The 13,906-nt window shown below is 45.5% G+C and overlaps 1 protein-coding gene across 1 annotated transcript in view; it reads right to left on the bottom strand.

The window, feature by feature from the left end:
* The window catches only part of ABCC4 (ATP binding cassette subfamily C member 4 (PEL blood group)), a 210,620-nt gene that overhangs the window by 27,149 nt on the left and 169,565 nt on the right, over window positions 1-13,906 (bottom strand). The window contains exon 29 of the mRNA XM_075918815.2: window positions 4,177-4,282. Within this exon, the coding sequence (XP_075774930.2) occupies window positions 4,177-4,282 (106 nt within the window). The remainder of the gene's footprint in view (window positions 1-4,176; window positions 4,283-13,906) is intronic.

The following is a 13,906-nucleotide window of genomic DNA, read 5'->3' as shown; positions in this document are numbered from 1 at the left end:
AGCTGCACCGTTGTTCTGATCCAGTACAGTCATTCTTATGTTCTTATTTTCACTGGTATACAGTGCTTCTAATCTTTTTTGGAGGCAGAGCCAGTAGTTTCATGTTAAGTGTCTTTCTTGCTGCTAGTGTAGTGAGAGAAGATTAAGTCTCACTCATAGCTACTGGAAACCAGCTGTAAGTGGATCCAAGCCAGGGAAAGCTCTGTGTAGTGACTTGAGAAAAGAGGTTTCTTAATGGCTCACAATAGGTATTACATTTCTCATTCTTTCTGTATTATGTTTCTCCCCCCTGCAAATTCTTACAGAATTCTCAAGCCAGCAATGTGAACTAGTAAAGGTTGCTAAGTCCATGGGACACTTTGTAAACCCTCTCCTTCATCTAGGAAGGACAGCAAAACTACTCCAAAAGAAGTAAGATTGGATTGTATGTGGACATAAAAGGCTTTTTAAAGGAAAGAGGTTGGTAATATAAGCTAAAAGGAAAAAAAAACATTAGAAATAGCAAGCTAATTCTAGAACTATAACAAATGAACTATTAAGAGCAAGCACTATGGGAAGAGAGATTATTTTTAATTTGTCTACTTTGCTGCAATATTTTATAGCAAATGAATAAACAAAAGAATTAAGTAGCTATCATTCTGACTGTACCATATTTAACAACACAAAAACATCTTTATAAAAACAGCAGTCTGAACCTAACATGTTAATGGTGACAATTGAACCAAAACACATGGAAATCCCTTTGGAGAGCCAACATATAAATGAAGCTATTAATTAGGTTGCAATTGTTTTCTAACAAGCCTTTTGTTCAATATAGTGGCAGTAATCACAACCAGATCCATCAGTCTTTATGAGGAAGTATTCACTAGTGAAAAAATACTTAATTATTATACCTTAAGCACTTGTTGTTACATGACTTATTAGGACTATATTTAGGAAGGGACTAGCCAGCAGTAAACTATAATCTGTCAATTCATAGCCCAATGTTTGTGATGCACCAGAACACCAGCTGCTTTATTTTTGTATACACCACACAACCATTACAATCCTTGATTATTGGTTTAAAATGCATTTACAGTGTCCTGGAGGAAAAAGTAACTAGAGAATAAAAACACGCCCTCTTTTAGCTTTTATAAGAGAAAACGTTTAATAAAGATGGTTCTATTAATATTACCTTCATCTAGGAGGGGAGAGTATAGTTTGTCTTCAGCTTGACCAACCCTTCTCTTCAATCATAGGGGTGACCTCTAGTGTCATTTCTATTGTTGCTTTTTGTGATGTACATGCCCACAAAGGTCTCTATCCTATGATTAATAACATGTGGATGGATAGCTGTGCCCATGCAGATTTTGACAGCTGTGCCCTGCTACCCAAGACTCTGTGCAAGGGTAGCAGGCAACTGTGAGCTACCAACTGCATGACTGGGACTTAAGAAATGAGCTGAGATGACAGATATCATTTAGTCAACCACTAAACAACTGACATTCAATGACTACTAGCAAGCTCATTTTAAACCAATCAGCAAGAGATTAAATTATATTCTTTTATTATCATGCTGACCTCCACCTTGATATAATATGTCTAAATCCAGCTTTCAAGTTTTTTACAGTAAGACAGCACAGAAGATGGAAGAAACATGAAGAACAAATAAACGGAGACAATTTACACAGATATTCAATGGGAGGAAACAAATTTAGAAAGCTGATAGAGGACTAATGGATACAAAGGACCAGATTAGGGTGCATCTACGCAGCAGGGCTTACCTTGATATAAGCTACCCAAATTGAGCTACAGCAATTGCGTAGCTTATTTCAAAATAGATTATTTTGAAATTGGGAGTGTCTACACAGCACTTATTTTGAAATAGAACACTCTTCCCCCGCCTTCCCTTATTCCTCGTACAATGAGGGTTACAGGAGTTGGAGTAAGAAGTCCTTCAGCTTGACAGTATTTTGACATTATTTCAAAATAAGTGCTTGCTGTGTAGACACTAGTTATTTCAAAATAATGTTACTGTGTAGACATGCCCTTAGACAGAAGTCTGCAATACAATATGGGAGCAAAACAGATCAGTACAAATTTAGGTTGCTCAGACTCAAAAAAGACAAAGCGGGTAAGCAAGGGTCCTTCTCTATATAGCTGAGAGAACTGCACATTAAATACTGTTTGTAGTTCTGTACATCAATGCCAGAAAGACCCTTACAAACTGGAGGAAGTTAAGAGAACAGAAACAAAAGTGGCATTTGGAGGAGCTTGCTTATGAGGAAAGACTTAAATGTCTCACATGAGTATTCACTGTTAGTGACTCTGAAAGAGTAATACAAATATTTGAATGCTGTAGAAGACATCAAGGAAGGAAAGTTATATAAGGACAGTACAAGGAGTATCCATACTATAATGTGATGAAATTAAGAAAACATAAAATAGCAATACAACTCTTCTCCTATCGCTGTTGAATAATCTCTCTAGGGAAGTGGTGGAAATCCTGCCACCGTTTAGGATGTTTATTTGGGAAACACTAATTCATGTACGTAAGGCAGGGCCATGGGCACACAATAGCTGTGGAATTCAATTCTTGTTACAAAATTAAGTTCTAGAATCTTTTCCCTTATAATAAACATTATGTTATTAACCATTATGTTTGTGAAAATAACCTTGAAAAAGTTAACTGAATGTAAACCAATGTAGTATTATTGGCTGGAGACAACCTGAACCAATAACTTCAAGAGCTGTGAACTTCTTAATTCATCTCAGTCAGGATCCACAATTCCACAGACACAGAATCTTTTTTTTTCTTAAATATTCAGTTACTAAAAGATTTACCCAACATTGCTCCTTAACTCAGATAAGTTTTATTTTTCATTTAAATCACTGCTCTAGGGTGGGGCTGGGAATAAGGAGTTCAGTATGTAGGCTGCCCTGGAGAGAGAAGACAAACCCAGCCCTCTCTCACCACAGCAGCTTGGGGCCAAGCAAAAAGCCTCTGTCCATGGCCACTGCAAATTCAGTGGGTATAGCTAGGAGAGCAGTGTATGAGTGGTGCTGGGGGACAGACACACAGACAAACTCTTTGAAATATATAGTCGATAGCTGTTCCTTTCTGCATCCATGCCCACTGCTAATCCAGGGGTTATAGCTGTTCTGGTCCCCATCTCTGGTCCCTGGCTGCTCCCCTATGGTCATTCTTCAATATAAGTGTCCCTCCTGCGAGACCCCTCTCTTTCTAGTTGATGAGAAACAATCGCATTCCAAGCACATCCCATTGTCCTGGCACAACCAACTCTTACCTGGCTTTAAGTTAGGATAAGAGGAAGTTGCATACTAAATTTGGTGGTCCTAACTCTTACCGTTTAGGAGGCGTTCTTTAACAAACAGACTCATAGATCGATGGACACACAGACATTTCTAAAATATATAAAATCTAAAGTATAATATTTTGCTGTATATGTCAGCACTTTAGTAAGGCTTTGTCTTCTTTTCTGTCTCCCTGGCTTACCAAGCCCTTCCTTCAACCTTCCCCACTAAGTTATTCCTTGGGACCTAAAATGTCCAGTTTCCACCCATGAAGCAAGTGTGTGTGTTGATGGGGCAGGGCAAAGATAAAAGTAACAGAAGGAGTCCAGGTACCAGAAACACAAGCAGGGAAGTGGGGCTGTTTGGAGAAAAGGAAAACCAACTGAGCACTGAGAAGCTGAGGAGAGGAACTGCCGAAGCCACCTAAGAGTTCCCTCTTCCCTGGAACATAGAGAAGGAAGATTTTTCGGAATCATGCTAAACAACATTGCAAGAGCCAAGGCCCAGAGTCTGCAGCCAGGCTGCTGCAAGAGCACAGCAAAAATATCCCTGCTTGAAAATAATCAACTCAGAACTTCACTGAATATTTCAGTTATGGGCTGGGGAGAGAGGGATATGAGGGACATGACAATGAATGAAATGTAATACATTCATATGTTTGCAGAGTACATGGGACCCTCACTGTACAGCATAATGCCACATCAGCAGAGAGAGGGACTGGGTGATCTGGCAGGTTGTTTTACATCCTTTATTTCTCTGAGCTGCCAGTCATGGTAGTTTTTATTTGCCAAAATCACTTTCTCAAGATTAAAAAAAAAAAAATCCCACAGCTATTCAATCTCAATTAGATGGAACATAAACCAATGCTGTTAACTTTCTTACCATGATCCTGTCACTGTCAATAATGGTGTTCAACCTGTGTGCAATGGTCAGCACAGTGCACTGGGCAAACTTTTCACGAATTGTCTTTTGAATCAACTCATCGGTTCTGAAACACAGAAAGAGCAATGCAAATGGAATTGAGAGATATACATGAACAATGAACTCACTGCTGAGAAGTTCTATGCTTGTACTATAAATAATTGTAACATCAGCAAATGCTAATCTACGGAGATGCAGCAAATACTAATCTCCCTTCAGTGTGAATTGGTACATAATGAAACACACCCAAAAGGAGGATTCTGAAGGTTAAGGAAGAAAATGCTTCTTTTTCAAATAACTTTCACTGTCATGTGCAGTAAAGATCAGTAGTTAAAGTAAGAGAGAACTGGGTGAGCGAATGGCTTCATTTCTTCTCCCTGACTTGAGGGATCAGCACAATCCTATGTGTCCCCCTTCTCCTCTGCTAATGCAGCCAAAAAAAACCTCTTCTGTTTCAAACTTTTTTAATCACTAGGCTAGGTCACATCCACCCAAAGGTCTCACACTACATATAACTTTCAAAATATCAGTCTGATTTTAATTAGTGTCTGAATGAAAGTATCTACAATAAGCAAATACCCCCTATTGAAAAAATCCAGTAACATAAAAATACCCATATATTACATAAAATATATGTAGCCAAGGACCCAAAGTCTCCCTCCTGAAAAGGGGACAGCCCTATACATGTCTTTATTTCCTAAACATGCAAGACATAAAAGTAGCAGAACACCAGCTACTTGTGGAAACAGGACTTTGGGGGCACACGGTCCCAGAAGCCCAGCATGCGGGGACCCTTCCTTAAGAGTTTCCTGAAGAAATTGCCTCTTAAGTAGGCTCCTCCCTTCTCCCAAAGAGAAAATTCAGGAACAGAAGAACTGCCACTGAGGCAAGGTTACAAGGAACCAGTTGAGCTTCCTCCTCGTCTATCCCTCATCTCTTCTGGAGACAGACGTCTTGAGCACTCCTATCCCAGCAGCCCTTCTGGCACCTTCATACCCCAGACCCTGGTAGTATTAGAGCATTCAGTCCGCAATCATCAGGTTTTTTGCCCTCTTCTGCATACACCAACTCCAGGTACTCTCTCTGCTGTTGTCCACTCTCTTAGTCACAGAGGGGACAGCAGCCCAGAGAAGAGAGAGGGCCCCACTATTAGAAGCAGTCGTGAGGATAGTTTATATAGACACCTCATCTCCAATAAATCTAGACAGAAGGCTGGTTAAGGATGATCTATATAGAAGAGAAGAGGGTATAACAAGAAATTCTGGAAACAATTAAAAATAAAGTTCGGAACTTTCAAATGGTGCCCGCTGTCAGCCACACAATCTTACAATTATCTTCTTTTCTGTCGTTTGTTACATTCTCTTGTTGCATATTTTATGAGGAAGTTGTTCAGAGCAGATGCATGTTTGCTTATATTTTGGGCAGAATCTAACACAATGGGGTCTGATCCTAATAATACACCCCATATATAATATATATGTTCGTTTTCAAAAAGTTCTGAAAGTGAGGCTGCCAAAAGAAAAGTTAAACATATTAATTAGAAAAAAGTGGAAGTGGCTTAAATCCCCGCATATTTAAACCAGCACAAGTTACAATATAATATAGAATCTGTCTCTGATAGGTACAGATCCAGATCCCACCCCCCAAGGTTTATGCAGATTCTAGAGGAGAGTGTGCTGGAGGGAAGGGGGGAAAAGGGTTGCAGTGGTTGAAAGCAGCTGCTGCTTCATCTTCAACAGAGGAGAGAAAGAAGTAGCACAGCCTCAAAAAATGCCACTCTCAGATTTGGCTGGGAAATGGGTATGACCATGGAGCCTGGGCTGCCCAAGTGCAAATGCATTCTCAGTGTGAATTACAGCTACCCACCCAGTGGGAAACTGAGACAAAATAGCAGTGGCTTTTCCATTCCTCAGGGTGAATTCACACTGTGATCAAGCACCTCTGCAGGCCAGCTTCACTAGAGCCCCAATCCTTCAAGCATGTTTGAAAACAAAAACCTGATCTGAACATTAACCAAATAATAGCAGCTGGCAAAAAAAACCAACCCTCATGTAATTAAATGTCATACAGACAGATTTATCTAGAAGTGAAAAAGGGGATGTAAACTCTCCAGAAAGTTTCATAAGTCTCAATTACTGGAGATTTTCCAAAACATAATCCTGGAAACAAAGTGATTCATATGATTTCCAATTTTAATGCTGAGGATTTCATGTGCAACTTTTAAGAATTATCTAACAGCTAGAGAATTATTGTATTCATGGGAATAAGAATTTCAACTTCATGAGCAAGTAAAAAAGCTAAAATCATGCTAAATTTCCATCAATCATCATGTGACACACATAGACCACCAGGCTTCTGTAAACTTTCATAGACTCATAGAATACTAGAAAAGAGAGTTATTAACTCTGTGCAGTAACGGGTTCTTCAAGATGTGTGTCCCCGTGGGTTCTCCATTTTGGGTGCTGATGTGTCCTCGCGCTGGTGACCAGAGATTTTTCTGGCAGTGTGGTGCCATGCCATGCCTGCGCCATAGTGCCTCCTCGTGCTGTTGGCATCCATTAGGCATACATGCAGTGTGGCCCCTCCATTCCTTCTCTACCCTGGTTGTAAGTCACCAAAGGGCTCCAAATTAGGGGAAGGAGGGAGGGTAGTGGAACATCTAAAGAATCCCCACTCCTGCACAGGGTGAGTAACTGTCTTTTCTTCTTTGAGTGATGTCCTTGTGGGTGCTCCATTCAGGGTGACTACAGAGCAGTATCTGCATCATAGAGGTGGGTTTGGAGCCCTGCCCTTGAGATTGAGGATAGTTCTGCTTGTCCTACTAACATCAATGGAGCAATTGCAGTGGTGAGGGCATAGCGTATGGCAAATGTATGGTTGGATGAACAAATGGCTGCCTTGGTGTCACAGAATGAGCAGTGATGGTGTCTGGTGGTTGCTTGTTATGGATAATGTAACGTGTGAATACAAGAGAAGATCCATCTGGATATTTTCTGAGAGAAGACAGCTTGACCCTTGGGTTTCTCTGAGAATGACAGGAAGAGTCTGTTGACTTTCTCCATGGTTTTGTTTGGTCTAGGTAGAAGGTGCGTGCCCTCCAAATGTCCAAGGTACGCAAAGCTGTGTGGATCGGCATGAGGCTTGGGACAAAACACAGGTAAGTATATGGATTCATTGATGTGGAAAGAGGATGGCACCTTCAGGAGAAGTTTGGGTCAAAAGGTTACTCTGTCCTTGGTGAATTTCGTGAATGGAGGATCAGCCATTAGTGCTGCTAACTCACTAACTCTCCTGCTAGAAGTTCTGACCACCAAAAAGGCAACCTTCAGAAGAGATGCAACTGGTTTGAAGGGAGGTTTAGTTAGGCTCTTGAGGACACAGTTCAAATCCCAAATGGGGATTGGCAGTCGTACCGATGGGAACGTGTTCTGGAGACCAATGAGAAAATGTTTGGTGACCAGATGCAAAAAGTTTGAACTGCCCTCCTTGGCTCTGTGGAACGCTGCTATCGCTGCCACATGAACCTTTATTGTGTTGAAAGAGAGCCCCGCTTTCCTTAACTCCAAGAAGTAGTCTAGAATCATGGGGATGCGAGCAGTGTCAGATGGTGTATGGTGATTACGATTCACCCATTTGGAGACCATCGTCCACTTGTACAGATGGGTTTCCCTGGTGGATTCCCTCCTACCATTGATTAGTATTTGTTTTACTCTGTCTGAACAGCTATTTTCGGCACCGTGAAGTCATGAAGGAGCTGCATCTTCAGATGGAGTGTCTCTGGATCAGAATGGAGAGTTCTGCTGTGATGTTGAGTGAGGAGGTTGCATTGTGGGAGAAAAGTATGAGGTTCTGCTGCCACAAGTCTTTACAGGTACAGAAACCAGGTTTGTCTTGACCATGCTGGTACAACGAGAATTACCTGGGCTTGATCTAGTCTGATTTTCATTATTGCTCTGTGGATCAGAAGGAGTGGTGAGAATGCATACAGAAGAGGTGTGTCCCATTTTAGAAGAAAGGCATCTTATAGAGTGCCCTTGACAAGGACTGCTTTGGAGTAGTATAGCTGGCACTTTCTAATTGCCCTGGTTGCAAACTGGTCTATTTCCAGTTGTCCCCATTTGTAAAATACATCTTGCAGGGCTCAAGAGTCTAATTCCCACTCATGTTGATTGGAGAAATTGTGGCTAAGGTTGTCCACTGTCACGTTTAGCAACCCTGGAAGAGATGTGGCTATGGGAGTGACATGGTATGTGATGCACCAATTCCATAGTTTCACTGCTTCTATACAAAGGGAGTTGGGCTGGGCTCCCCCCGCCACCCACCAATTGATGTACTAAATACATATGGTATTGTCCATCATGATGTTGATTGTCCTGTGTGCTATATATGGTAGGAAATGGAGGCATGAATAACGCACCACTCTGAGCTTAAGCAAGTTGATGTGGAGGGTTTGTTCATTGTAGGATCACTTGCCTTGCACTGTATAAGGCCCAAGATGGGCTCCCCACCCCATGAGAGATGCGTCTGAAGTTATGGAAACTGTGGGAGCAGGTTGTTGGAAGGTGTGACGGGGCACTCAGCAGGCCCCGCACTCACCTGGCACTGTTCCTGGTGCGCTGGGCAGAGCAGCCATTGCTGGCGGCGCGGCGCCACTGGTGTGGGGCGTGCTCAGTGGCTGCAGCTGAGCTGCAGCAGGGCGTGCCATTGGACGGCGGGGGTAGGGTCTGCCCGGGAGGGTTCATTGACCCCGGCAGCTACGGCGCAGGCATGGGCTCCCCACCCCATGAGAGATGCGTCTGAAGTTATGGAAACTGTGGGAGCAGGTTGTTGGAAGGTGTGACGGGGCACTCAGCAGGCCCCGCACTCACCTGGCACTGTTCCTGGTGCGCTGGGCAGAGCAGCCATTGCTGGCGGCGCGGCGCCACTGGTGTGGGGCGTGCTCAGTGGCTGCAGCTGAGCTGCAGCAGGGCGTGCCATTGGACGGCGGGGGTAGGGTCTGCCCGGGAGGGTTCATTGACCCCGGCAGCTACGGCGCAGGCATGGGCTCCCCACCCCATGAGAGATGCGTCTGAAGTTATGGAAACTGTGGGAGCAGGTTGTTGGAAGGTGTGACGGGGCACTCAGCAGGCCCCGCACTCACCTGGCACTGTTCCTGGTGCGCTGGGCAGAGCAGCCATTGCTGGCGGCGCGGCGCCACTGGTGTGGGGCGTGCTCAGTGGCTGCAGCTGAGCTGCAGCAGGGCGTGCCATTGGACGGCGGGGGTAGGGTCTGCCCGGGAGGGTTCATTGACCCCGGCAGCTACGGCGCAGGCATGGGCTCCCCACCCCATGAGAGATGCGTCTGAAGTTATGGAAACTGTGGGAGCAGGTTGTTGGAAGGTGTGACGGGGCACTCAGCAGGCCCCGCACTCACCTGGCACTGTTCCTGGTGCGCTGGGCAGAGCAGCCATTGCTGGCGGCGCGGCGCCACTGGTGTGGGGCGTGCTCAGTGGCTGCAGCTGAGCTGCAGCAGGGCGTGCCATTGGACGGCGGGGGTAGGGTCTGCCCGGGAGGGTTCATTGACCCCGGCAGCTACGGCGCAGGCATGACGGGGCATTTAAATGCTGCCGCCACACACGGAGGGGGAAGCGAGGAGCCAGGAGCGGAGGCAGCCCAAGCCAGAAGACTGACCACTATGAATGACACTGAGTAGAAGGAAGAAGCCCAGATGAGCGAGAACCTGAGGTGGAAGGAAGTGACCCAGGGCGCAGCTAGTGAGTGGCCCGTAGGTTGGTGTGTTGTGGGAAGCATCCCCACCAACTGGACAGGGTCCGTGACCCCAGTCCTTAGGGCCCTGGGTTGGGGCTCGGAGAGAGGGAGGGCCCGAGTCTCCCTACCTGCCTCAAATCGCGAGCAGCTGGAATAGGACTCTCATCCAAGCACAAGGCGAGGGCTCAGAGCACGGGTGTAGCGCTACCAATTCAATAAAAGGTGAGCACAAACTTGGCTGGAGGCTCTACCTTTTATGGAAGGGCATGCCTTCTGGTGAGGCTGTGTTCACCAGAACAGGGAAGTGAGGACATGTGGTGGCATGGTGACTGCTTTGAGCAGGGAGTTCCTGAAAGGGGTATAGACCGTAGTAAGGCAAACTTGTAAGCATCTCTTGGGCAGTCATATGTGGCTGCCACCATATGACCCAGAATTTTCAGGCATTCACGCACTGTGGTAGTTGGAGATGTGCTGGCTGCAGCTATTAAGCCTTGTAGGGCCTTTAATCTGTATCTGGGTAGCGTTGCTGGGGCTAGCTTTGAGGTGAGCTCCTATAAACTCTAGAGTTTGTGTAGGCTTGAGTGTGGATTTTTGGTAGTTTATGTGAAACCCGAGGTCGAGCAGCTGAAAAATGGTTATGTTGATCATACACTGTGTTTTTTGAAACAACGTGCCCTTTAGGAGGCAATTGTCAAGGTATGGGAATATTATTACTCCCTGATGGTGGAGGTGTGCAGTTACTACAGCTAGAGTCTTTGAAAAAACTCTTGGCGCTGTTGAAAGGCCAAATGGGAGGATGGCAGTATTGATAGTATTGTTTGCCAACTATAAAGTATAAAAAGCATCTATGCGATGGGTAGATTGTGATGTGGAAATACTTAACCTGTAGGTCAAGAGCTGAGATCCAGTCCCCATGATCCAATGAAGTTATAATTGTTGTTAGCATCACCCACCTTGAATTTTCTGCATGTTACATACTTGTGGAGTTTTCTGAGATATAAAATGGGCCTCCATCCACTGTTTTTCTTCTGTGTTAGGAAATACTTTGAGTAGAAGCCCTTTCCCTGGAAAGCCGCTGGCACTGGCTCTATCGCTTCTATTTATAGGAGGTATTGGACCTCCTGTTGGGGCAAGACCTCATGAGAGGGGTCCCTGAAAAGGAACGGGGAAGGAGAGTGGGTAGGGGGAAGAAAAATGAAAGGGATGGAGTAGCCTGAAAAGGTCCAGGGAGAAGGAGTGGGTAGGAGGAAGAGAAATGATAGGGATGGAGTAGCTCACTTTGACAACCTCCAGTATCCATTGATCTGATGTAATCTGTGTCCATTGGTTAGAAAGGACTATAGACAGTGGGTGAACTGAAGATGATGGTGTCATTACTGATTTCTCTCTGGCTCTCGACCAAACCTTCAAATCTGTTGTTTGGAGGATGAAGGTTAGATAGTTGTGGATTGCTGGTGGCACTGAGTTCTGCATCTCTGCAACCTGTGCTTCTGAAGATGTATCGACGAACTTGTTTATACAACTCTCTAGGTCTGGGATAACTGTTGTATCTTTCACATGTATACACTCTTGTTAGGTGGGAATTTTTCCAAGAATGCCACCATAGAGGTCCTGGATTTCAGTCTCTTTCCTAGCAGCCTAAATTTGGCCTCCAGGACATCTCTCCTACCCTTCCCTATGTCATTGGTACCTACATGTACCACGACCACCGGCTCCTCCCCAGCACTACACATAAGTCTATCTAGATGCCTCGAGAGATCTGTAACCTTTGCACCAGGCAGGCAAGTGACCATACGGTTCTCCCGGTCATCACAAACCCAACTATCTATGTTTCTAATGATCGAATCACCCACTACTAACACCTACCGCCTTCTTCAGATCATGTTCCTTTGTTAGGGCCACCCTCTTAAATAATTCTTGAAATTGTTTGATGTCATCTGTGGGGGTTGGAGTGGTTAAGATGATGACCTCATCAGGTGATGAGGAAGAGTGATGAGGTGGGGACCTCTCCTCTTTTTCAGAGAGGAAGTCTTCCACTGACTGTGCCAGAGAGTTCGGTGCCGCATCCCAGAATGTAGGCTGAGGAGAACGTGGTAGTCTCTTAGCCAGTGCAGAAGGAGCGGTGCGGGGGCTCCTATGGGAGGACCAAGTATCTCAGGGGTGCCACTGACTTGGGTAAGGAGGTTGTGGATAAAGCCAATGGTGAGACTGCCAGTGAGGTGGTGGAGGAGCATGGGATGGTTTTTTAGAGTGGGGCTCCCATGGTGAGTGCCGCTGAGTGGGGCATGAGTGCTGGGAAGAAAAACAGCTGTGTTGACTGCTGCCTGACCCACTAAGAGACAGTGACAGAGCTGGTGACCTGGACGAGCGTATAGAGTGCACTGTGAATGCTGATGAGGGCAGTGCCAGGAAGCACAGACTCTCGATAAAGGAGGTTGCTAAGTACGGTCAAACAACGGTGCCAAGCCACATGTGTTGTGGCCAGTGCCAACAGTGCTGAGGGTGGAGTCAGAGTTGGTGACCGAGGTGGAGGCATATCCAGCACCATCTCTGGTGTAATCTTCTGTACCGACTTAGGATGTTCAGTACACACAGTGAAAGCAGTACCATCGGTATTGACGACTTCTGTTTGGGATTGGAATGAGCTCTCTTGGGTGGCGCCAAGTGCTTAGGTGGTGCCTTGCTGAGATGCCAGGCTTGAAGCCTATGCTCATCTTAGATGGGCTTGGTGCCAGAGGCAGTGATTTTGCAGGAGAAACCTGGGGTTTTGCCTTTGCCTTATGGGACAAGGCAGAGGGACAACCTTTGACCATATCTCTTGTTTGTCCACGTCTTTGGTGTGGGATGGTGAGTTGTCCTGTGAAGGCTGGAGAGACTTTCATATAGATATGTCTTCAGTCTATGTCTTAGTATGGTCTTGGCAAGCTCTTGCAATCAGGTTGGAGCAGAGCGAGCATTTCTGCATCATGTACGTCTCACGCAGGCACTTGATACAGGAGGAATGGCCATGAGAAGCAGGCATGCCCTCTCTGCACAAGCCATAGCGCTTAAAGCCTGTGGAACCAGGCATACCAAAAAACAAAAAAAGAACTAGTTTTTTTAAAACAGGGAAAACGATGTGCAGTTTGGTTTTATTTTTTTGGATGAGGAATAGAATCGGTAGGATTCAAAAACTCAGAAGTGAAGAAGAACTGAGGAGATCTGATGGATTTTTTTGTCATTTCAGATGAGGAAAGAGCGAGTAAGAGAAGCTCAGTCTGCTGCTGAGGACAGTAAAGAAGGAACAGATGGACCACACTGTGCGTATGCCTAGCAGACACCAATGGCATGAGGAGGAGCTATGACACATACGTAATGCAGCACTGCTAAAAAAATCTCCAGTTGTCAATGCAAGGACGCACCAGCCGCCAGAGTGGAGCACCCATGGGGACATCTCTTGAAGAACTGAAAGGTACCTCAAGAGGTTATCAAGTCCAGTCTTGGCAGGACCAAGCATCATCTATCTAGATTAGATAAACTCTGAGGGTATGTCTACACTACCCCGCTAGTTCGAACTAGCGGGGTAATGTATGCATACCGCACTTGCTAATGAAGCCCGGGATTTGAATTTCCCGGGCTTCATTAGCATAAGCGGGGAGCCGCCATTTTTAAATCCCCGCTGCTTCGAACCCCGTGTAGCGCGGCTACACGGGGCTCGAACTAGGTAGTTCGGACTAGGGTCCTATTCCGAACTACCGTTACTCCTCGTGAAACGAGGAGTACCGGTAGTTCGGAATAGGCACCCTAGTCCGAACTACCTAGTTCGAGCCCCGTGTAGCCGCGCTACACGGGGTTCGAAGCAGCGGGGATTTAAAAATGGCGGCTCCCCGCTTATGCTAATGAAGCCCGGGAAATTCAAATCCCGGGCTTCATTAGCAAGTGCGGTATGCATACATTACCCCGCT

This window comes from Pelodiscus sinensis, chromosome 1 (assembly GCF_052426305.1).
Source record: "Pelodiscus sinensis isolate ZL-2025 chromosome 1, ASM5242630v1, whole genome shotgun sequence".
Taxonomy (NCBI): Eukaryota; Metazoa; Chordata; order Testudines; family Trionychidae; genus Pelodiscus; species Pelodiscus sinensis.
Note: the sequence above shows the minus strand (reverse complement) of the source record. Positions and strands in the feature narration are given on the sequence as shown.